The 26,452-nt window shown below is 43.6% G+C and overlaps 1 protein-coding gene across 2 annotated transcripts in view; it reads left to right on the top strand.

Moving 5' to 3' along the window:
* The window catches only part of UBE2G2 (ubiquitin conjugating enzyme E2 G2), a 39,307-nt gene that overhangs the window by 10,506 nt on the left and 2,349 nt on the right, over positions 1–26,452 (top strand). The window contains exons 2-6 of one of the 2 annotated variants that reach the window (XM_077272151.1): positions 10,883–10,918; positions 12,340–12,385; positions 19,931–19,981; positions 21,431–21,549; positions 24,843–24,983. In XM_077272151.1, coding sequence (XP_077128266.1) covers positions 10,883–10,918; positions 12,340–12,385; positions 19,931–19,981; positions 21,431–21,549; positions 24,843–24,983 — 393 coding nt within the window. The remainder of the gene's footprint in view (positions 1–10,882; positions 10,919–12,339; positions 12,386–19,930; positions 19,982–21,430; positions 21,550–24,842; positions 24,984–26,452) is intronic. The other variant, XM_077272152.1, reaches the window with a different exon arrangement.

Here is a 26,452-nt window from a genome sequence, read left to right as displayed (position 1 = left end):
ATACTGACCCAATACTGAGCGTGGCCTAAAATCTAAAATACTGCCCCATTACTGAGCGTGACCTAAAATCTAAAATACTGATCCAATACTGAGCGTGGCCTAAAATCTAAAATACTGACCCAATACTGAACGTGACCTAAAATCTAAAATACTGACCCAATACTGAGCGTGGCCTAAAATCTAAAATACTGACCCAATACTGAGCGTGGCCTAAAAACTAAAATACTGACCCAATACTGAACGTGACCTAAAATCTTGCTAAATCCTGAAGCTGCAGAGGAATGTGGAAATTATTTTGCATGCTGCCAAATGTGTTGGTGTTACTAGCTCATGCTTACAACTTTATCTCTTTAAATACTGTGTATCCATCTACTATATAATTGTCTAAGGGACACTTCCGTCTTTCTGTCCTTCTGTCTTTCTGTCTGTCTGTCTGTCATTAGTCGCGGCCTCTGTCTGTCATGGAAATCCAAGTCGCTGATTGGTCGCGGCAAAACGGCCACGACCAATCAGTGACGGGCACAGTCCGGTGGCAAAATGGCCGCTCCTTACTCCCCGCAGTCAGTGCCTGCTCCATAATCCCCTCCAGTCAGCGCTCACACAGGGTTAATGGCAGTGGTAACGGACCGCGTTATGCCGCGGGTAACGCACTCCATTACCGCTGCTATAACCCTGTGTGACCAACTTTTTACTATTGATGCTGCCTATGTGGCATCAATAGTTAAAAGATCCAATGTTAAAAATTATAAAAAAAATAAAAAATCGTTATATACTCAACGTCCGTCGGCCCCTCGGATCCAGAACCGGCCTTTCCCGCTCCTCGCGACGCTCCGGTGACCGCTCCATGCATTGCGGTTTCGCGAGATGATGACGTAGCGGTCTTGCTATACTGCTAAGTCATCATCTCGCGAGACCGCAATACACTCTTGGGACCGGAGCGTGCGAGGAGCGTCGGTAACCGCTTCGCCTGGATCCGGGGCCAACGGAAGGTGAGTATATAACTATTTTTTATTTTAATTCTTTTTTTTAACAGGGATATGATGCCCACATTGCTATATACTGCGTGGGCTGTGCAATTTTCTACGTGGGCTGTGCAATTTTCTACGTGGGCTGTGCAATTTTCTACGTGGGCTGTGCAATTTTCTACGTGGGCTGTGCAATTTTCTACGTGGGCTGTGCAATATAATACGTGGGCTGTACAATATAATACGTGGGCTGTGCAATATACTACGTGGGCTGTGCAATATACTACGTGGGCTGTGCTATATACTACGTGGGCTGTGCAATGTACTACGTGGCCTGTGTTATACACTATGTGGTTTGTGTTATACACTACGTGGGCTGTGTTATACACTACGTGGGCTGTGTTATATACTGCGTGCATGGGCTGTTATATACTACGTGAGCTGTGTTATATGCTACGTGGGCTGTTATAAACTACATGGCTGTGTTATATGCTATGTGGGATGTTATACACTTCGTGGGCTGTGCTATATACTACGTGGCTGTGCTATATACTCTGTGGGCTGTTATATACTACATGGCCGGCCGCGAACAATCAGCGACAGGCACAGTCCGGCTGCGAATTGGCGCGGGATTTGAACCACGCTTCGCTAATTGGTAGCGGTCGGCCGAATCCTGTGTATTCAATGTATTATTCTAAAATCTTCATAAATAAACTACATACATATTCTAGAATACCCGATGCGTTAGAATCGGGCTACCATCTAGTCTATATATATAATTGTCTAAGTGGTACTTCTGTCTGTCTGTCTGTAACGGAAATCCCGCGTAGCTGATTGGTTGCGGCCGCCGGAATTAGTCCCTCCCTACTCCCGTCCAGTCAGTGCCCGGCGCCCGCTCCATACTCCCCTCCAGTGACCGCTCACACAGGGTTAATGGCAGCGTTAACGGACCGCGTTATGCCGCGGGTAACGCACTCCGTTAATGCTACTATTAACCCTGTGTGACCAACTTTTTACTATAATAGTAAAAAGATCTAATGTTAAAAATAATAAAAAAACAAAAAACCTGCTATTCTCACCTTCCGTCGTCCACCGATGCACGCGCTGCTGCCACCAGCTTCCGTTCCCAGAGATGCATTGCGAAATTGCCCAGAAGACTTAGGGTACTGTCACACAGTGAAATTTTGATCGCTACGACGGCACGATCCATGACGTCGCAGCGATCGTATGATTATCGCTCCAGCGTCGTAGACTGCGGTCACACGTTGCAATCACGGCGCTGGAGCGATGCCGAAGTCCCCGGGTAACCAGGGTAAACATCGGGTAACTAAGCGCAGGGCCGCGCTTAGTAACCCGATGTTTACCCTGGTTACCAGCGTAAACGTAAAAAAAACAAACAGTACATACTCACATTCCGGTGTCTGTCCCCGGCGTTCTGCTTCTCTCCACTGTGTAAGCGCCATAGCCGGAAAGCACAGCGGTGACGTCAGACGTCACCGCTGTGCTCGCTTTCCGGCCGGCAGGCGCTCACACTGCAGAGAAGCTGAGACGCCGGAGGACAGACACCGGAATGTAAGTATGTACTGTTTGTTTTTTTTACGTTTACGCTGGTAACCAGGGTAAACATCGGGTTACTAAGCGCGGCCCTGCGCTTAGTTACCCGATGTTTACCCTGGTTACAAGCGAACACATCGCTGGATCGCTGTCACACACAACGATCCAGCGATGTCAGCGGGTGATTAAGCGACGAAAGAAAGTTCCAAACGATCTGCTACGACGTACGATTCTCAGCAGGATCCCTGATCGCTGCTGCGTGTCAGACACTGCGATATCGTAACGATATCGCTAGAACGTCACGAATCGTACCGTCGTAGCGATCAAAATTTCACTGTGTGACAGTACCCTTAGCGGTCTCGCGAGACCGCTAAATCATCTGGGTAATTTCGCAATGCATCGCTGGGAACGGAAGCTGGCGGCAGCAGCGCGCACATCGTGACAGCTTCGCTGGACACCGGTGGGTGAGTATATAACTTTTTTATTTTAATCATTTTTTTTTAAAGGGATATGGTGCCCACACTGCTATATACTGCGTGGGCTGTGTTATATACTGCGTGGGCTGTGTTATATACTGTGTGGGCTGTGTTATATACTGTGTGGGCTGTGCTATATATTATGTGGGCTGTGTTATATATTGCGTGGGCTGTGCTATATATTATGTGGGCAGTGTTATATACTGCGTGGCTACTATATACTACGTGGGCAGTGTTATATACTACGTGGGCAGTGTTATATACTACGTGGGCAGTGTTATATACTGCATGGGCTGTGTTATATACTGCGTGGCCACTGTTATATACTGCGTGGCCACTGTTATGTACTGCGTGGCCTGTGTTATATACTGCGTGGCCTGTGTTATATACTGCGTGGGCTGTGTTATATACTGTGTGGACTGTGTTATATACTGCGTGGGCTGTGCTATATATTACGTGGGCTGTGTTATATACTACGTGGCTGTGTTATATACTGCGTGCCTGCTATATACTACATGGCTCCTATATACTACGTGGCCTGTGCTATATACTATGTGGCTGCTATATACATACATACATACATATTCTAGAATACCCGATACTTTAGAATCGGGCCACCATCTAGTGAAATATATGTATATGCATCACCTAAAGGGGGCGCCATAACACAGTTACAGTCTTGCATAGTGCGTGCTGTGAAGCTGCCTGTTCTCCTTTTATCTGACTCCCCAGAAATGCTCACTATTGCAGTGTTTTGCTGTGTTCCTGAGTCCCAGACCCATCCATTCCTATTCCTGCGTAATGTGATATAACGCAGTTATTCGCCCCATGTCTTCTGGGTCACAAGTTTAATATAAACCTCAAAGGAAAAACAAGTGCTCAGTAGGCCGCATGGTATTGATTATCACTGTGTTGTGAGTCACCGGCGTCCATTACCCTCCACAGCTAGTTCTAGAGAAGGCGGCTGCTGCTCAGAACAAGGCTTGGACCTCCAGCCCTACTGACTTCTAGGTGAGTCCAGAAGTATTAGGACAGTGACCATATCTCCAGAATTTCACCTTCATACTCCTGTACAAAAGATTTGTAGACATTCTGCTTTCATTCAAGGGGTTTCACAAAACAATCGCATTAGCAGTTTGCCACATTTTTTGCACAGTCCGTCTATTTTTTAGGGGCTAAATAATGACATTTAATTTGTCCAAATAGATCTGTATCTGACTGTATTTCCTACAAATCTATAGGCCCAATTAATTCATTTGTTCCCGTTTTTTCTTGTCTAGTTTTTGGCGTCTTTCTTCTGTTTTCCTAATCTTTTACTTTGAACCTTTTTTAAAGAGTCTGTTTTATGTATTCACATTTTTTTTGTTAATTGTTCTTTATTGTGATCGAGGATTGGGGTTTCCATATGTTTTCGGAAAACCTCAGTGTTTGCAGGAATCTACTCCAGTCTCCTCGCTGAGTGATTTTACCTTTGTTTGAAATTTTCGCTCAAATTTTGCAACGCTTTAGCAGAACATGTTGCAAAAAGTCACCAAAAAGGTAAATGATAAAAATAAACATTTTTAATTTTGCTGAAAATTCATGAACCACACGCTCCATTTTGCAGAATTGGCACAAAAAATAATAATCAATACCTGTAGATAAACAAGAAAAGTAACTTTATAAAAATATAAAAACCCTGCTAATGATGAATCTGGCTGTATGTGTCCATCTCTATACACCGTACCGTATGCTCGGCATAACACCTCTTAATAAATGTCACCGTCACTCAACACCGGAACGAACACATTCTGATTTATGAATTCCACTGAAGGTCACCATGTGGACATATCTTCGGGTCAACATTGATTTTGACCTATACATTCTAGAAGTGTTTCTTGTAGTAGAATATTAATACACGTGGGCTTATAATGTTAAGGTTATGATCAAACCTGCCCCCTGATGTGTCCATTCACTGCAGTGAGGCAAGTGGAGTCCAAAACACGAACCTTTGGACTTTTGGGACACAATAGCTTAGTCTAGCTTAGGAGGGCAAATGTTGTCCTGTAAACAGTCATCCAAGAAAATGACTGTTTAAAGGGGTTGTCCTGAAATGTCCCACGAGCTAATAACACTTGTTGCTTGTGTACTGCAGTTCCTACCTCTCCAACACCACCTTTACACTACTGTCTCTATGGACATGGCTGAGGCAGTGATGTTTTGTCTACAACTCGTGACCAGTGCAGCCAATCACTGAGCTCAGCAGTCTTCTGCAAACACCACCTTTACACTACTGTGTTTATGGACATGGCTGAGGCAGTGATGTCTACAACTTGTGACCAGTGCAGCCAATCACTGAGCTCAGCAGTCTTCTGCAAACACCACCTTTACACTACTGTGTTTATGGACATGGCTGAGGCAGTGATGTCTACAACTTGTGACCAGTGCAGCCAATCACTGAGCTCAGCAGTCTTCTGCAAACACCACCTTTACACTACTGTGTTTATGGACATGGCTGAGGCAGTGATGTCTACAACTTGTGACCAGTGCAGCCAATCACTGAGCTCAGCAGTCTTCTCCACACGCCATCTTTACGCTACTGTCTTTATGGGAATGAGTGACGCCGTGATGTGTACAACTTGTGACCAGTGCAGCCAATCACTGAGCTCAGCAGTCTTCTCCACACGCCATCTTTACGCTACTGTCTTTATGGGAATGAGTGAGGCCGTGATGTGTACAACTTGTGACCAGTGCAGCCAATCACTGAGCTCAGCAGTCTTCTCCACACGCCATCTTTACGCTACTGTCTTTATGGGAATGAGTGAGGCCGTGATGTGTACAACTTGTGACCAGTGCAGCCAATCACTGAGCTCAGCAGTCTTCTCCACACGCCATCTTTACGCTACTGTCTTTATGGGAATGGCTGAGGCAGTGATGTCTACAACTTGTGACCAGTGCAGCCAATCACTGAGCTCAGCGGTCTTCTGCAAACACCACCTTTACACTACTGTCTTTATGGGCATGGCTGAGGCAGTGATGTCTACAACTGGTGACCAGTGCAGCCAATCACTGAGCTCAGCGGTCTACTGCACACACCACCTTTACACTACTGTCTTTATGGGCATGGCTGAGGCAGTGATGTTTTGTCTACAACTCGTGACCAGTGCAGCCAATCACTGAGCTCAAGTGTCTTCTGCCGACCACCGCGGCTTCACCACTGAGCCTAGTGAATGGCTGTATTGGTCATGTGCTTTACGTGTCATGTTTAGGATGTCACAGAATCCCTGGCGGAGAGGCAGCACTTGTGTCATTTTATTGCAGATTCAGCCTCTGGGACGTTTTTGTGAACAGGACAGCCCGTGCAGGATATTTTCTTGGTTTTATCTGTTTTGAGAATTTCCTGGTACATACAGCAATCATTACGATTCCACCAGCAATGTGCAACCATCTCTTCCAGGGTCATGGATGACAAGTCCACATGGTTGTGTGGCAGTACATCCCCCACACTAGCATTTTGAGGGGTGTTGTATTGGTCACCCCTCTTGCCAAAAAGCAGATGTATGTTAAAAATGGTCTGTGACAACATAAAATGGCAGCTCAGTATATTAGATGAGCAGCGATCTGTTAGGTGTTACTGAAACAAGACCTTTTGGTAAGTGTCTTATTCTGAATATTTCATTGATGATTTTTTTATTTTTTTTTTACTTCTGCCTAGGGTGAAAGTTTGACTGTAGGAAGGTGGGGGTGGGGGGAAAGAATCATGGGATTGGGGGGCTTACAGTCACAAAGAAGCTTCCTGTCCATGGATTAGCAGACTTTAAGCAGATGTGTGAAGCCTTGGAGCTTAGGACGTGTCAGCTTTGGAGTAGAACCTCGTAAGTTGCCATGTTTTCTTTATCAGAACTTTGCATAAGTCTGCTCTCCGCGTACCATTGGAAGCGTTCGTTCAGATGAGTTTATAATCTGTTCGTATGTAAAACGGGCTGCATACAATTAACCAACGCAAGTGATTTGTGGTAGTTCCCACAGTGGCTGACATACTATTGGTGCAAACTGTGCAACTGCACAAGGGCCCAAGAGGTAACGGGGCCCACCTCCAGAGTGGGTGCGATTGTGCATTACGATGAGCTATTGGCCAGCCAAGGGCCCATATATTGATCTGGCTAATGGGACCTCCTCTGTCAGTGTTCGTCCCTGAGATTACATGAGTGTTTCTACCTGCAGGCTGATGGTTTGTAGAAGATCACAGCATCCACTACTTAGATCTCTATTTCAGATCAGACTCGCCCATTATATGTCAATAGGAGCGGAAATAAAACTTAACACATGGGTCACCATCCTTATGTCATGAGTTTTTCTGAGATTCATTGCAGTTATTAAGATAGGAAATAGTATGTGGCCTTTTACTATTTATTCAATTGTTCATGTAAAGACTGTACGTCATGCGAATAACAATAAGGATGAAGCATCATTTGTTTTTTTCTGAGAGAAAAATGGACAATTTTGCTTATTCTTGTCTTAGTACCTCTGTGACACACATTTGCTCAGTCAAGTTAAATGCATGCACTTGTGGTATGATCAAACATGCTTTAGACCACTGGTCCCCAACCTTCCTTACCTTGAGAGCCACGTTACACAGTGAGAGAGGATCGTGAGCCATGTCCAGGGCCCACCCTTATCTTCCCACCCCTCAGTATTGACACTTAGAGTCCCCCATTATAGTTATAGTAGCCAAAGGCACCCCGAGAACGCCTCAATATCCATATACTGCCTATATAGGAGGGCCTTATAGACAGTATACATACATCAATGGGTTTCATCCTTTCCCCCATTTGGTATTTTCACATCAAGTACACTCACAACACTCTCGCATCCACTTTTAAAGGGAACCTGTCAGCAGGATTGTGCACAGTTACCTACAGACAGTGTCAGGTCGGCGCCGTTATACTGATTACAATGATACCTGGTGATGAAATCTGTCTTGTGGTTGTTGTGTAATCAGTATAACGGCGCTGACCTGACACTGTCTGTAGGTTACTGTGCACAATCCTGCTGACAGGTTCCCTCTAACTGGCAGAGTCCTCCTATTTCCCGCATACTATATTTATCCTTACCCTGTACCGGTGTACACACATCCAGATCTGTGGGTGCGGGGCTACTTACAAGTGTCACCACCTGGAGACCTGCTCTACATAGCTGTTTCCGAGACTTGGCACTAATGCACTGAGCCGGCAGACAGCTGCGAGTCACACATCGTGGACCCCGGAGCCACAGGAAAGACCCCTGCTTTAGACAGTTAACTTTTTGACTGCATGACCTAAATTTAATAGGCTGTCTATTTAATGATTCTGGAACATGGCGGTAGACTTACTAAATAACTTGTAGTACGGGAACCTATTGTGAAAACTATGCTTCTTAGCCAAAAACGTCATACCAATGTGGACTGTGTCAGGAGGCAGCAGAAGGTCCCTGTAACTCTGATGTAGCGACTCCATGGCCGCTGCACCGCGGACGCGCTGTACCTGTGCGCCAAACTCTACGTGGGACTGCAGCCCCTATGGAAAGCTGTGGTGGGTGCATGCCGTCAGCACAGGATGCCATATGGTTTACAGAGACCTATTGTGCCTCATACCAAACTTTGTGACACATGTAGCAAAAACATGCCCTAAATATATGTATCAGGTGAGGGGAGCTATGGACAAGTTGCAGATTATTATTTGCTCACAATGGATTATTGGGAATTCTCTCATTTGTAAGAATTAACAGATAACGCCATGTACAATGACATATATATGACTGTGCCCATACGTGTAGTGGGCAAAGGTGGTCCTTTTGGGAATTACATTTGGTCGGTCATCTCATATTTCCACCCCGCACTTTTTTAAACTAATTTTTTTTACGTTTTTTTTTTTTAATACAAGGTTATGGCAGAACTATGTAACTATAGATTTTTTGACATCTTCATGTATATTCGGTTTTACACTTTTAAGTGGGATAATAAATGTCATTTTTTGTATAGCCTGCTTAAAAAATCTGCAGTGATTTATACATTGTTGTGTTTGTGACTGTGTCAGTAGTGTGGAGGGTGCAACATGGGCCAGGATTGTGATGAAGAGGCTGAGTCATGTCGGTGGTCTGCTACGGACTGCTGCTCCATATCTGAAGAGCCCCCATCTGCTGCAGCACATTTGTATAAGTGTCCAGCCTTGTTAGGGCACCTCTGAGTCAGCGGTCTGGCACTCACGTCCTGCAGCTGGCTGACAAACAGCTGACTGTACGGCTCCTCACCCTGTCTGGGTATCCATTCCCTGCTCAGCTCCTTGGCCATTAAGTCACGAAAAGCCGAACTTCAAAGAGACTGGCTAAAGGTCTGAACGTAAGAAACCGCAGAAACACAAAGAGCTCTCCGCTAATAATGCATGTAAACAAGGCACTTCAGGATAGTAATTACAAATGGGATGTGGTTTGGACAGTAGACGCAAGGCTTTGAAATCCGTCCATTCTCTCCCAGCTCGTGACCCAGAGACATTATATGACAGCAGTCCTGTACCTGCGCTTCTATGTAGGGAAAGGTACTGCAGCATGAATAGAAAATGGTCATTCATTTTATCCCGTCCAATTATTCACATATATCTGTATATTCACATGGGCAGAGAACACATGCCATATCCTCCTTTATCTTCATTCCTATTTCTGAAGTTTGGCAGGGAACTGGTCCGGAACCACTTGCTTTGAGGAGGACATTAACCTCTATGGGGTGCTGAATCTGATGCCTCACTGTAATATGTGCCTTGGTGTCTGTGGTCTGATATTTCTTCCTAAGAAAATAGTGTTACTTTCTCCCAGGGCGGTGGAGTCGGTAAGCCTGACCTCTGACTCTGAAATTTCCATGACTCCGACTCCACCAAAATGGACTCCGACACCACGACTCCGACTCCACAGCCCTGCTTTCTCCCACCGTAAGAGACTGAATTGTGGACATCCAGTTCATGTGTGATTGCAGTGTGCGGCGATCTGCTTCATAAAGTGGTGATCACCCTAACTGCACATATATGGACAAGATATGCCATAAGTATACGGTACATGTATGCGGATCCTACCGATGAGAACAGGACAGTGATGCACGCAGCTGTCAGTGGGACTTGCTTGGAATTCCCATGTATAAGTAAGCAGTGGATGGACTATCTGTGTGCCAAGGGTTCCTAGTTTCCATCTGCTGGGCACATGACCCTAAAGCTGTTTTTGTATAGAGAATTGCCATGAACTACATACAAGCAAGGATAGCAATAGTGTGCTGCAAATTGAGATTTTGATTTTGGCTTTTATAGTAAGTCATGTGGCAAGGCTCATTAGAGGGTTGATATTGGATTGTAGGATTGCTACTTCCTATAGGTGGCGCTAGAGTTCTAGTCCTCTTCCTCTCTGAAGAGACCAAGTGCATATTTCCCAGAGGAGCATTGCAAGGCTTAAGTCTTCTCACCTTGGCATGTCAGGCTTGACATGTCGCTCTCCGCAAGGAGAAAAGTTACCCCTTGAATCCCGGTCAGATGCCTCTCACCCAGCCAAACCAGATCTCACACTTTGCACTGATGAGGGGCGATACCCTGAAACACCGTGTCTGCAAATTGAGATTTTGGTTTTGACTTTTACCCTAAGTCATGTAACAAGGCTCGTTAGAGGGTTGATATTGACTTTTAGGATTGCCATTTCCTATAGGTGGCGCTAGAGTTCTAGTCTTTCTCTCTGAAGAGACAATTTGGACAAAATAGTGTAATGTTTGGATGCCAGTTAAACCTGTCCAGGAGCACATCTAGAACCTTCATATAAAATGCTGACTCCTCTTTTTTTATTTTATTTTTTCTCTGCTTCTATTGTGATCTAACTTTGTTTTTTCTGTTTTTATTTCAGAGCTAACACTCAATCCACCAGAAGGAATTGTGGCAGGTATGTTCTCCTGAGATATCCATGTGGCAGTGATTCCTGGGTAATCTGAGCTCCTCATCACAACTTTTTACAAAGTGAATTTAGTGATGTTACAATGTGGCTACTCATCTATTAGTATTAAAAGGGTACTCCTAGACTGAAAACATATCTATTGACTATGGAGTAGGCGATTACCCAATGGGGTTTCCAGCACTGGGGCCTCGCCGATCAGAAGCACTGGGGTCCGTGCACCCTGTTTAAATAGGAGTTCAAACATTCAAAGTCTATGCGGCTGCTGGAGATAGCAAGGCGATGTGCTTGTCTAGTTTCTTAAACTCTAGTACTTGAACTAAAGCAGCAGCATTCACACTTGACCAGCGCTCCATTCAAACAGGGCACAAGGGACCCTTATACATGTGAATGGTGAAGGTCCCAACAGTGAGGCCGCCAGCAATTGGACACTTATCAGAAACCCATTGGCTAGAGAATGCTAGTCTGATAGATGGGCTTCCCAGCATTGGGCCCCCGCCATTCATGAGCACTAGGGTACAGTGTTCCCTCTTTGGACTGTGTAGTGATTGAGCATGTGTGTTCATTCAAGTAGGACATTGGATCCTTTCTCATGAACAGTGGGGGATACAGACTTGAGACCACCAGCAGCCAGACACATCACTTTTTTACCCTTTATGTAGAAAGTTATATAACTAGATTCCAGACAAATGATAGGTATGTTTAAAGGGACTCTGTCACCTGAATTTGGAGGGAACAATTTTCAGTCATATGGGCGGGGTTTTCGGGTGTTTGATTCACCCTTTCCTTACCCACTGGCTGCATGCTGGCTGCAATATTGGATTGAAGTTCATTCTCTGTCCTCCATAGTACACGCCTGCGTAAGGCAAGATTGCCTTGTGCAGGCATGTACTACGGAGGACAGAGAATGAACTTCAATCCAATATTGCAGCCAGCGGGTAAGGAAAGGGTGAATCAAACACCCGAAAACCCCGCCCATATGACTGAAAATTGTTCCCTCCAAATTCAGGTGACAGAGTCCCTTTAAATTCAGCAGATGGAGATTGCTCCCTCTGTCACACTATCTGCTCCCTGCGACGCAATCCCAGGGCACTAATGGTTTTTTGGTCTTCTTTCCTGCCACTTCTTCCACCAGAGATGGTCTGTTTCTCCTGCCAAAATTGTAAATTTTAGCCAAAATGTGCCTAATGTGTATTGGGATTTTAAGAATATATTGAGTAATTTTAGGTTATACCTAACAGTGATGATGAAGTGGAAAAATGCGAAGTATGCCATATAATCAAGCGGTTTATGATGTATTTTTGCAAGAAAGACTTTTGATGCATTTATTGGTTGATTGTGATTTAGGAAGCTGTAATGGAATTCTCTATATGTACTTTGATTCCAAAACATTTGTTTTTTTTATTTTGCAGGCCCCATAAATGAAGAAAATTTCTTTGAATGGGAAGCCCTGATCATGTGAGTAAAACACATCTGTCAATATACCGCAAACTTTTTTTTATGTCAAGCACTAATACCTAAAAGTTGAAGGATCTTCGGACCTTCTGGCTTATTGAACACTTTATAAAATGTCTTACAGGTTTAGAGTTTCATGAAGATAGTCCAAAAATAGTGCTTCCTTGCATGGTTTTCTCTGGCCACTCATCTGTTTATGGCTTTGTGGAATGAATATGTTCACTTTCACATGATATATTACGGATCCCTTTTTCAAACAAATTCCAGTCATCACCACTGCACCAATATAAGCACACAGCAGGGACAGAGGGTAATATTTTATTATTTTTTTAAGCAGATGAAGGCTATAGAATAGATAAAATGAAGGTGGACACAGACCTTGGGCCCCTGAGTCAATCACCATGCATGTGAACCTAATAGGGAGCGGTTCAGCACTTTGGGATCGGCGGGTATGTGCTCTTCTCCTCTGCTCTTCTGGAGGTTGGAATAATTATCTTCATGTTTTTCTTTCTCACTTAGGAAATCCCCTTTGCTGCAATTGTATATTCCAATTGCTGCTGGTGATTCTCCAAAATCTTTTCAAAACACTTGGGAGGGGAAATAAAAACAGCTTTAATATCTTTAAAACAATCATTATGTTACGTGCATCATCTATAATCTTTCACCATCTGTTTCTACAATTTAACTTTTACACATAATAAATAGATTTATACACCAGGGTGTTAATGCGCATTACAACATTTTTAATATGTTTTTAATTTGTCTCAGCGTTTTTAAGCTTCCACTTGAAGAATATAAATGACATTTATGAATTAGAATGATCAGACTGCAGGGGCCCCACATGTGTACTCAGTTGTGGAAGACCGAGCAAGAGCACATCCTATAGTATATTCTCATCCACAATTCTGCAGGCTGCTGAGCTGAAATGTTCCAGTGTTCCCTGCTGGCTCAGTGTCGGCTCCTCACCAAAACTTGGGGAAAACCTGTCTTGCTCCCAGCATGCATTGGCCTGTCTCCCCAGTGGAACTGAGAACTCGTAAACCAGTATAGATAGTCGCTTCTCCAAAAAGAGGAGAACCAGGGTGTTATCGGCGAGTGAGGAACCTAATAGCCACCCCCAGACTGGGTCCACAGGGAACTCTAAAGGGATTTGCATCCTGAAACGTCTTAGTGAGAAAATACTCGTGAAAAAGGGAACACAGTGACAAAATAAATAGTGAAGGTGGATACAGGGCAATACTGACCAGACCTTCCAGCCAGAAATTTAAAAATTCCCCTTTCTGGCCAGAAGGACCGAAATATGGCTGACACAGGGATACCGCGACAAAGAGGGGTCAGAAGATCGTGGAATCTGGTTACACAAACCCCTGCATGTATTATATATGCTTCACCTTCCTTTTAGCAGTGCATGTCTTCCTTACTCTATTATTGCAAGGGTTAATCAGGTCTGTCTATCTCCTGGAGCTCTCCTTCCTGAATTGCCTCAGCTGTTCTGTGTTTGCCACTCCTCCCAGGTATACAACTGTGTGAAAATGTTTGCCCCTTCCTGATTTCCTATTCTTTTGCATGTTTATCACACTTAAGTGTTTCAAATCGCCAAACATATTTAAATATTAGACAAAGATAAAACAAGTAATCACAAAATGCAGTTTGTTTTTTAAATCAAGGTCTTAAAAAGAAAAAGAAATCCAAAAGTACAGGGCCTTGTGTGAAAAACTGATTGCCTCGCCACCCTTAAAACATAAATTAACTGTGGGTTATCACATCTTTGGGAAGCTGAGTTCAAATTGCCTAGTCACACCCAGGCCTGATTACTGCCACATCTGTTCTCAATCAAAAACTCACTTTAAATAGGACCTGGCTGACAAAGTGAAGTAGACCAAAAGATCCTCAAAGGCTAAATATCATGCCACGATCCAAAGAAACTCTGGAACAAATGAGAACCAAAGTAATTGAATTGAGACCTATCAGTCTGGAAAATTATATAAAACCATTTCTAAAGCTTTGGGACTCCAGTGAACCACAGTGAGTATCATTATCCAGAAATGGCAAAAACATGGAACAGTGGTGAACCTTCCCAGGTGTTGCCGGCTGACCAAAATTACCCCAAGAGCACAGGGATGACACTTCCAAGAGGTCACAAGAGACCCCACAACAACATCCAAAGAACTGCAGGCCTCACTTGCCTCAGTTAAGGTCAATGCTCATGACTCCACCATAAGAAAGAGACTGGGCAAAAATGGCCTGCATGGCCGAGTTCCAAGACAAAAAGCACTGCTGAGCAATAAGAACATAAAGGCTCATCTCAGTTTTGTCTGAAAACATCTTGACGATCCTCAAGACTTTTGGGAAATTACTCTGTGGACTGATAAGACAGAAGTTGAACGTTTTGGAAGGTGTATGCCTCTCTGTGGGAGAGCCGAGTGCAGCACCAGAACAAAGCTGTGAAAGTCATCAGCAGGGGTGGAGAGAGAAACATTGAGTGACACCAGCGTCATCCCGCAGCTTCTAGCACCACACTCAAACAAATCGTCATCCGGGGCGGCACTGCGGTCAGCTCACTGCTTCTAGCACCACCCTCTAATATTATGTCAGCAGGGGGCTGTGATAGAAGCAGTGAGTGACACCAGCGCTGCCCCCTGTGACGTCTTGGCAAAGGAGGGGCAATGGATTCTGCAAAAAAAAGTACAAAATTGTAAAGCTTCTCCTACACATATGTTTTGTTAAAAATGGACAGCACTGACTCAAAGACTTGTATGAGTGATTTTGGTCCATTACTTGAATCAAAAATGGACATGTCTGTGTGTCCACGATAAGCCCCCAAAAATAAATGCATCACAATCTGCAAAAAGATAGTCTATGTGCTGTTCACATTTCCCTATCGGTGAAACACATGGATAGAAAGCATGTAAAAATGTTGGTTGAAAGGAGGCCTAAAGTTTGTTTTCCTTCTTTTAGGCCTCATTTTCTCATATTTTGCCATCATTTTATATATTCTTTGGAGAATCAGTCTCCTTCCATTCCCTTACCCCTCTGTAGGCCAATGTCGTTCTGAGAGGTGTTAATCTTTGACAGTTTCTGATGTGGCACCTCCGTCCACTGGAAACGATTGTGCCAGCTTTTCCGAGCAGCTGCCTCTGTCTAACATGACGTGCATCCTTTAAGACATGCCTGGCAGGCAGATCGTACAATTATAGCCTCACACACCCTGCCTATTAACAGGAGCGCCGTGACCTTGCCATTAGAGCATGCTTTGATTTCCTATGATGCCTTGTTTTCTATGTGCGAGGGTTTTTTCTCTCTCCGTTAAGGCCCAAACTAACAAGAAAGCACTTTGAAGTGTGAGGGTTCTTTACTGAAACGGTTTTATTTTTCTCCCTTTCATTTGTAATGGGTGAAACTGGCTGGTGTATTCAATGAGATTCTGTAATACGCAGTGGACCCGCACCTGAGGATGGGAGGTTTACTGGGAGAATAGTACCAGCATGTCTGTCCCTGGTAAACCTCTACCAACCATGCGTTAGCTGTAGCTCTGTCTGGGGAATGGTGGGTTAGTGCCCATTATAGTTTCAACATGGTTGATCACCCAGCTTTTCTTTCGTTCTGAATGGTAAGGCTAAGTGGTGCACCTATCTGTTTGCACATTTACATTTGTTTTTATGTTTATTTTAGGAGAAAACTAAGTTTATGTGTAAAACGGATTTGTTGCACAAGTAATGCGAACAGGAGCGGACGGGTCTCACTGATTTATTACGTGGACCTGTCTGGTTTCACTTTTAGAGCAGAAAAAGTTGTGCATGCAGACGGATGTGCAATTGTGAACAAGGCTTGAGTCAGATGAGAATCGTCTGGTTTTCATCAATAATGTCATCCGTGTGTGTAATGTACGTCCGTATTTCTATATCAAATGGTGGAGTTTCCTAGATTTGTAATGGCAGTTTATCCATAAAAGTTGAATGCAATACAGATGATCCGTATAAGATCCAATTTTTATTTTTTTGCCGACCCATAGGCTTGAATGGGCGATTCTCATCTGAAACATGCTGCTTTATTAGTTTTCTTTATCACACACACTAAGGGTACTGTCACACTAAACGATTTACCAACGATCACGACCAGCGATACGACCTGGCCGTGATCGTTGGTAAGTGGTTGTGTGGTCGCTGGGGAGCTGTCACACAGTCAGCTCTCCAGCGACCAACGATGCCGAGGTCCCCGGGTAACCAGGGTAAACATCGGGTTACTAAGCGCAGGGCCGCGCTTAGTAACCCGATGTTTACCGTGGTTACCAGCGTAAAAGTAAAAAAAAACAAACAGTACATACTCACATTCCGGTGTCTGTCCCCCGGCGTTCTGCTTCTCTCCACTGTGTCTGCGCCAGCCGGAAAGCACAGTGGTGACGTCACCGCTGTGCTCGCTTTCCGGCCGGCCGGCGCTCACAGTGCAGAGAAGCAGAACGCCGGGGGACAGACACCGGAATGTGAGTATGTACTGTTTGTTTTTTTTTACTTTTACGCTGGTAACCACGGTAAACATCGGGTTACTAAGCGCGGCCCTGCGCTTAGTAACCCGATGTTTACCCTGGTTACAAGCGAACGCATCGTTGGATCGCTGTCACACACACCGATCCAGCGATGACAGCGGGAGATCTAGCGACGAAAGAAAGTTCCAAACGATCTGCTACGACGTACGATTCTCAGCAGGGTCCCTGATCGCTGCTGCGTGTCAGACACAGCGATATCGTATGGATATCGCTAGAACGTCACGAATCGTACCGTCGTAGCGATCAAAGTGCCACTGTGTGACAGTACCCTAAGTGTCTGTATGGAAAAACCCATGTGAGCAGCCCTATAGCATGACATTGGTCGGTGTGCTGGCCGATCACTCCGACCACACACGGCCGCATAATACGCTGGTCTGAATGAGCTCTTAGTCTGTCGCTTGGCACGGATACAGATGTCTGACAATTTTATATGACAAATGTGCCATTTATCAGTTAAATAAAAAAATGATAACCGCCTATAATATCGTGAAGACACAGATGTGACAACTTGCCTTATATGTAAACAGGACTAGAACCCGTCAAATCTAAATCAATTCATTGTATTTGTTACATCAGAATATATCTCCATTTTTATACTGGTATTAAGAGACCATCCCCAGGGCCCCAACACATATGCTAAGACTATCACTGACATGGAAGACGTCTCGCTGGGGCTAGTGCATGAATCCGAGGTCTCCAGATCTAGGAATAGCTGCTCACTAGTACACACTGCAAACATGCCTGTAAGGTGACACACCGTCCATAGGTGGTGACACTGCGGACGCCTGACATTTGTTTCCACGTCACAAAACTCCCCTGTGTGCTGGATACAAGACCCTTAGTGCTTTTCTACCTATGACGCATTTAGCTCCCTCATTCCTTATCACAAGCTAAGATGTTGATGTCAATAGTAATTGCATTAGCCAAAATCTGTCAATGACTGCATATAACCACTCATAAGGGACTTTATGGAGAGCCGAGCTGCAGCTAACATTGAACTTGCTGCTAGGTAAGGCAGGAAGTGTTGTCATAGGGACAGAGGAGCCACTTCATGACGCTTTTGTGTCTAACAAATGGAGACCTATCCATGTCTCATTACACTAAATGGAAACTTGAGGGGGCACATCTTGACTATGTCTCGGGGACAATGATGTGACCCAATGTCGGAGTATTGTACTGGTGTGAACAAACCCTAACTTCAAACATTTATGCACCAGCAAAGTTAGTAAAAAGTTTCTTTCACATTTTAACATTTTCACTCTGTGTTTTTCTGTTACTTTTTTTGTTGTGGTTTTGTATGGGGACAAGCCCTTCACATACTCTCCAGGAGGGTGTGAATGGGAGAAGCCCAGCTCTGGCCATGTATTAGCAGAGGATAGTAGCGTGTGGGTTCTGTGATCAGTGCTGGGGTCGTGGCTCACTGATAAGGAGGGACGAAAGCTTCATGTATATAGCAGCGACATACCTGAATATTATCCGCTCACTAAGAAGTCAGTGAATGCACACAATGTAGACCCTCCCTGTACACCCTTCAGTCATCTGCCATGGCTCCTGAAAGCAGAGGCTCAGATGTTGTGCATCATTTCCTTGTCTATCAGACTCTCTGTGCACAATAAGAGGTATATGTAAGGCTGGAGGTCAGGTAACATGGCTGTCCCCTGCAGCTCCTGTCTGACAGGGGCCACCTCACTGATCAGGGGTTGTATTTCCCCTAGTTGGGTGGATGATGCTCTGTCTATTATGCAAGTTACAGGTTGTGTAATGATCATATGTGAGTGCCACCTTACAGATGAATACCAAGGCTGAAAATCTCCACCCTAAATTGATTGTCTTTTTTTGTTTTTTTGTTAAATACATGTATTTGGGGCTAAAAAAGATAATGTTTGCCATTAGTTTTCATTACAGGTTCTGCACTGCTTTGCTTTTACAGTTTATTTGTTTCCCTGCACATTCATCTTTGATGTGGTCATAAATCAGCAGAGAGGAGAAAAAGACAGACAGAGTTAAAACCTCCCCATCAGACCTTCACAGCTGACTGACGGATTCCCAGTTACCTCATTCTGCAGCCAGCAACAGATATTGTAAGGCTATGTGCACACGTTGCGGATTCGCTGCGGATCCGCAGCGTTTTTTGAGGTGCAGAAACGCTGCAGATCCGCAATTGATTTACAGTACAATGTAAATCAATGAGAAAAAAAAAAAGCTGTGCACTTTGCGGAAAATAAGGTTTAAAAGAAGTAGCATGTCACTCCTTTTTTGTGAATCTGCAGCGTTTTTGTACCCATTCCATTATAGAAAACTGCAGGAGTAAAAACCGCAGCAAATCCGCAAGAAAACCGCAGCAAAAACGCACAAAAAACCGCTGCGGAACCGCACAAAAAAACGCAGGTGCGTTTTCTGCCAGGAAAGGCAGAATCCGCACCAGAAATTCCTAAGCCGAATCCGCAACGTGTGCACATAGCCTAACTCCCAGGCTGTAGAAGGCAAATGATACCAAACTATTAATGAAACGTAATAGATTGATTTTTAGCCCCAATTATTTGCATTTAAGTGAAAAAAAATCTGCAGATGGACAACCTGAAAAAAGTATGTGAAGAAATACCGTATTTCTTGCATTTGATATGAGTAAAAAAAACGGAAAACATTAAATACAAAGAATTTTGGAAAAGTTTCTGTATTCATATTATATCATAATGTTTAATCCTATATTCACTGTTTATATCAAAGTGGTTATCTGGGACTAGTTTATTTTTTTACTGTGGGCATAAGAACTAACAGGCAGGTAGGTGTTAACTAATTGCATGCAACAACTAACATTAAAATTTCCCTTCACTGGAACTAAGGTCTCTGTCCCTACATTATGCTGCTGTCAGACAAAGTCACAACAATCTGGTAACAGATTCCCTTTAATGAATGTAAATATATTATACTTTTTTTGTCTCAACCCTGTGTTGTGGTATTAACCTGGTACTTATTTAGTATTTTCAAATATGTTTTCCTGATAGGGAAGCTGTCCGCAGGCTTTTGCTATGCAATCTGAAGACAAAAACCCAAAGGTATGAACAGGGATGTAAACTGGTGTGCATGCAGCATGTAAGCGCATGTTCACACTGGCCACTAGGGAGAAAAAATCAGAGACAGAAGCCATAATGATTAAGTACCCTGCAGTAAAAAAAATTAAATAGCATAGTGCATGAAAATAATATACGGTACTTAGTTAACATGTTTTTTTGATTAAAAAAAATGTGAAAGCCATCCCCCCACTCCACGGTGACCATAATTGGGACCGTCCTAACTCTAATATTAAAAACCTTACCGTTTGTCACGTGCAATGCACAATGCTATATTTTTATTTATTTACTGAAGGGTATTTTATCATTATGTTTCTGTCTTTGTGTTTTTCTGTTTAGTGGCCAGTGTGAACGTGCGCTTACACGCTGCATGCACACCAGTTTATATCCCAGTTCATACCTTTGTTTTTTTTTCTGACTGTGGGCATGATGTGCATATAAAGGTATGGCCTGCCTTTGTATTGAGCTGGGCATGATTTATGTGGCCTCCCTCAGCTGTGCATCCACCAGTTTGTCGCAGTCCCTCAGCCCTTATCTACATGCATGTCACTTGACAAACAGTCAGGTTTTTAATATTAGAGTTAGGACCATCTCAATTACGATTGCCGTGACGAGGCGGGATGGCTTTCACATTTTTTTTTAAATCAAAAAATACGTTAACTAAATACCGTACATTATTTTCATGCACTATGCTATTTATTTACTATAGGGTATTTTATCCTTTTATTTCTGTATTTGTTTTTTTCAATCTGAAGACAGCAGGAGATAGAGGCTGAAACACAGAATTCAGGGATGTGTCACTTGTCACAGTGCGTGCTGTTGTTTACTAACTATGAAGGATTTATCACTAAGAGATTAACATTGCTGGACTGCATTGCCTGTGACATTGCCTGTGTACATTGCCTCACTGTCTATGGACTTTGTACCTGGAGAGTCTTTGTGGGCGGGGCTAGCTTTCTCAGCTCTGCTTTTTAAAGCTAAAAGCTCTGGTAGTGTCAGAACGGCTGCACCCAGTAAGCTAAGTGATACATCGTTGGATTCACCTTCTCTTTACCTACATTACACTTATCTCAGATGAGCTAGCAAAACCATGCTGACAGATTCCCATTAACTTCACTTTACAGTAGAATTTCTTAAAATCTGGATGTCTAAAAAAAATAAAATACAATTTCTTATGATTCACCATTGAACAGAAATTCTGTTCTACGGTAGTTTGTGGATATTTGCATCTACAGCTGACCCAACCTTCATTATCCTTTGATGACAAATCGAAAACTAATGTGGATGTTTTATAATTTCACATTGTCTTTTAACTTCGTTTTGGGTTTTGAAGGCTTTTGTCTGTACTTTTTTTTTAACTTTCATTAAATTATACAGTAACTGTGAATGTTTTCTGCATACATATTAAGTGTGACATTTATCATCTCTGCACAGGGGCCCGGAAGACACATGTTTTGAGTGTGGAGTATTTCCAGCAATTCTCAGCTTCCCTCTGGATTATCCTCTGAGTCCTCCTAAAATGAGGTTTACCTGTGAGATGTTTCATCCAAACAGTAAGTACAGTACAAACCTTCTATCTCTTACATCTTGCTACAGTTATTCTCAAAAGTTTACATACCCCAAAAGAATTTTTGCTTTCTTGGCCTTTATTCAGAGAATATGATGATAACACCAAAACTTTTTCTCCACTCGTGGTTAGTGGTTGGGTGAAGCCATTTATTGTCAAACTACTGTGCTTTCTCTTTTTAAATCATAATGACAACCCAAAACATCCACATGACCCTGATCAAAAGTTTACATACCCTGGTGATTTTGACCTGATAACATGCACAGAAGTTGATAGAAATGGATCTGAATGGCTACTAAAGGTAACATCCTCACCTGTGACCTGTTTGCTTGTAATCAGTGTGTGTGCATACAAGCTGAGTGAGTTTCTGGGATCCAGACAGACTCTTGCATCTTACATCCAGCCACTGACGTTTCTGGATTGTAAGTCATGGGAAAAGCAAAAGAATTGTCAATGGATCTACAGGAAAACATATGGGAACTGTATAAAACAGGAAAGGAATACAAAAAGATATCCAATGAATTGATAATGCCAATCAGCAGCGTTCAAACTGTGATTAACAAATGGAAAATCAGGGGCTCTGTAAAAACAAAACCACGGTCAGGTAGACCAACAAAAATGTCGTCCACAACTGCCAGGAAAATTGTTCGGGATGCAAAGAAAAACCCACAAATAACATCAGCTGAAATACAGGAATCTCTGAAAACCAGCGATGTGGCTGTTTCAAGATGCACAATAAGGAGGCACTGGAAGAAAAATGGGCTGCATGGTCAAGTCGCCAAAAGAAAGTCATTACTGCGCAAATGCTACAAAGTATCTCGCCTACAATAGGCAAAACAGCACAGAGACAAACCTCAAAACTTCTGGAACATGGTAATTTGGAGTGATGATGAGACCAAAATTTTACGTTATCAGCAAATACTGGAGGCAGATTTGCACTCATCAGTCCGGAAGCTGCGCATGGGCCGTACTTGGATGTTCCAACATGACAACGATCCAAAACACAAGGCTAAGTCGACATGTCATTGGCTACGGCAGAACAAAGTGAAGGTTCTGGAGTGGCCATTTGTCACATGACCTGAATATCATTGAGCCACTCTGGGGAGATTTCAAGCGTGCAGTTCATGCTAGACAGCCCAGGAATTTACAGGAACTGGAGGCTTTTTGCCAAGGAGAGTGAGCAGCTTTACCATCTGAGAAAATAAAGAACCTCATCCACAACTACCACAAAAGACTTCAAGCTGTCATTGATGTTAGAGGGACCATACACAGTACTAAGAAATGGGGTATGTGAACTTTTGATCAGGGTCATTTGGATGTTTTGGGTTGTCATTATGATTTAAAAAGAGAAAACACACCCAACTACTAACCACAAGTGGAGAAAAAGAAAAACTTCTGTAGTGGTATGTAAACTTTTGAGCACAACTGTATATAAAGAATGATGCATTAGGCATTAACTGTACAGGGAACTGCAGCTCCATGGGAGTTCCGGAGACCAGACCTCCACCGGCCATTAAGTAATGGCAATACCTGCTTCAAAGGGAACCTGTCACCAGGCTTTTCCCATATGAGGTAAGAAAAGTACCTGTAAGCCCTCATATGCTGCATTTTAATATGCTGTATATCTGCCCCCAAACTGACATCCAAGAAAAAGAGATTTTATTATTCTCCCTATGAGTCGGTCCTGTTTGATGTGCTTCGCTGGTCTTGATTCGGCGCCTCCTCTCCTTGTGATTTGGGTCTTCTTTCTCTGCTTCCCGTGGAAGACGCATCCTAGGTCATCCACACAGTGTCCAGCATCGCGTTCTTGTGCAGGCATACGTCTCTCTGGCAAAGCACTAGAGTGCACAGGGAATGTCCTCAGAGCGCCGGCGCATGGGCACTGAAGTACTTTACTCTGCCCTCGATAGGGCAGAGAGAAGTACGCCTGTGGAAGAGCTCAATGCTGGACACTGTGCATAACGTAGGACACATCATCCACGCAAAGCAGAGGAGGAGAACGGCGATCACAAGAAGAGAGGAGGCGCAGGATTAAGAACAGCGACGCGCATCGGACTGCCCTGTTGGCGAATATAATAAAAGGTCTTTTTCTTGTCTTGCAGGTTGGATTGGGGGCAGATATGCAGCATATTAGTGTATATACATATATACAGCATAGGCTTACAGATACTGGCCTTACCTCATATGGGACAAACCTGGTCACAGGTTCCCTTTAAGGATATGGTTTCCTTTGCACTGATTTTTTTTTTTTGTCACTTTGCTTCATAAATGCAAATTTCTAAATAGTTTTCTGTAAACCGTTTCCTAGCATTGTGGAGATGCAAGGTGTGTGTATTCTTTTCGTCATGCTTGCAGCCTTGATACCTCTGATACGGGAGGCATAGAACACTGCTTCTACTCAACTTTCCTTTATCCCAGTGCCAAAGATAGAAGCAGAGGGGGTTATAGTTGTCTACAGCAGGTCAGAGACTGAAGAGGAGGGGCGTTATCGAAGTTTTCCAGGGAGGCAGAACACACAATCTGTACGATATGGCGGTGTAGACCGGAAGAAAAGCATGCAAAAGACAAGGCTGGAGGGGAGGCATGAATCACACACATTGTGTATGTGTAGCAAGGAGAAAATCCATGGCCGGCTCCACAGGGATCACACACTCCCTCCAGTATTGTGTCTGTCAGCACAAGGGAGAATAGATGATAACTGAGGTGTAGAAGGAGAAAACCGTATAGGAATGAAGCTATGCTGGTGCATTATCTCTAATGCAGCATCCCGCACACAGAGGGTATGTGCACACATCAGGATTTCTAAAGGAATTTTTGCGGGTTTTTTTGCGTATTTCCCCAATAAAAACGCTATAATACCACATAAAAAATTCATACATTATGCATCCTATCATTTAGAATGCATTCCGCATTTTTTGTGCAAATGTTGCGTTCCGGAAAAAGAAGCAACATGTTCATTATTTTTGCGGATTTTTTGCAGATTTCCCATGAATTTGGAGTGACAGGAAAAAAACGCAAAAGATCCGCAAAAAAAACACGTAAAACGCGCAAAAAAACGCATGCGGATTTCTGGCAGAAATGTCCGGATTTTGTCAGGAAAATTTCTGCAAGAAATCCTGACGTGTGCACATACCCAGAGACTTCACATCCAATATATGTTACTGGGAGGATCACAATAAAAATAAGTCTGAAACTAAACTAAACTAAAAAATATAATTTCATTGGTAAAAACAGTTCTTTGCCATGCTGTTACTTATGAACTCTGCTTTTTCCTTGCAGTATACCCAGATGGCAGGGTGTGCATCTCAATTCTTCATGCGCCCGGAGATGACCCCATGGGCTATGAGAGCAGTGCTGAGAGGTGGAGTCCTGTGCAAAGTGTCGAGAAAATCCTACTTTCAGTTGTAAGCATGTTGGCAGGTATGGCAATTTTGTTTCTGTCTCCATTAAAAGTTATTTTTCTAGATTGAACCATATAGACTTTAGATCCAATTAAAAAGCAGCCTAAGGTCCCCATTTTATTTTTTGGTGTTTCCGGTACTGGAGAAAACAGTAATGATGAGATCCGTTTTCTATGTCCCATCCATGTGTGCGCGTGTGCGGTCATGTGACATATAGGAAATAAAAAGCAGCATGGAAATTAGAGAGTGTTATGTATTAAAGATGTTCAAAGATAGAGATTAGATAGCGGAGAGGAATATAGATGATAGAAAGATAGATGAGAGAGAGATAGCCGTCAAGATATTTAATAATCTCTGTGTAGCTTATCCGACAGCTTTCTAGGAATCATTGTAAAAAAAAATGGTGTAGGTTCTCCAGAATTTTACTAACCAACTAAGGGGAAGCAGACAGCTGGGAGCTGGTTTTATTAGTCTTGGAAGGGACCAATATCTATGGAGGTTCCAAGCTTATTAATATTAACTCACAGCTGTCTGCTTTGCCTTTGCTGGTTATTAAAAATGTGGTGGATACTAAAAAATTACATGGGGTCCCCCCTATTTGTAATAACCAGCTAAGTAAAGCAGACAGCTGTGGGCTGATATTAATAGGCAGGGAAGGGTCATGGATATTGGCCCCTTCCCAAACTAATAACACGAGCTTTCAGCCTCCCCAGAAATGGTGCATACATTAGATGCGCCAATTCTGGTGCTTAGCCTCAGCCCTTCCTGATTGCCCTGCTTTGGTAGTCAGGGTAATGGTTTTGGGGTTGATGTCGGCTGTGTAATGTCCCCTGACATCAAGCCCATGGTTTAATAATGGAAAGGTGTCAGACACCCCCATTACTAACCCCCAGCCATATGTGAACTACATTAGCCTTACGGAGTTCACGGCAGTTCTTAGCTATTGGCTCACACAGAGGTTACAGTGAGAACCGCTGGCGGTGACCGGCAGTAACTTTAATGATGCGACCCCTCGTTACAGCAGCCGGATTTACACCTTACTCTGACTTTTGACAATTCACAGCTGTCATCAATCCCATATATTACCCCGAATGCCACCGCACCAGGGCATTGGGATGAGCCAGGTAAAGTGCCAGAATTGGTGCATTTAGTACGATGTGCCAATTTTTTGACTGGGGATAGGCCATTAACCATGCACTGTCCCAGCTTGATACTAGAAGCCCACAGCCGTCTGCTTTATCTGTGCTGGATTTAAAACATAGGGGGACGCCACGCTGGTTTTTAAGTGTATTTAACTGTCATCAGCGTCGCCTGGTCTCGCTGATTTCAGGGAGACCGGGCGAGGATGGTGACAGTTGTAGTCAGCGCCTGGGAATAGCGCTAACTGTACACTTTTCCCATACACTGGAGCATTTCATTTGGGTACATGTCACACCGATGTCATCAGTGTTCACGTGTGTGGCGCGTATTTCCTCCGCGCTGCTGGAA

This window comes from Ranitomeya variabilis, chromosome 7 (genome assembly GCF_051348905.1).
Source record: "Ranitomeya variabilis isolate aRanVar5 chromosome 7, aRanVar5.hap1, whole genome shotgun sequence".
Taxonomy (NCBI): domain Eukaryota; kingdom Metazoa; phylum Chordata; class Amphibia; order Anura; family Dendrobatidae; genus Ranitomeya; species Ranitomeya variabilis.
This window is presented reverse-complemented; position numbering and strand designations above follow the sequence as displayed.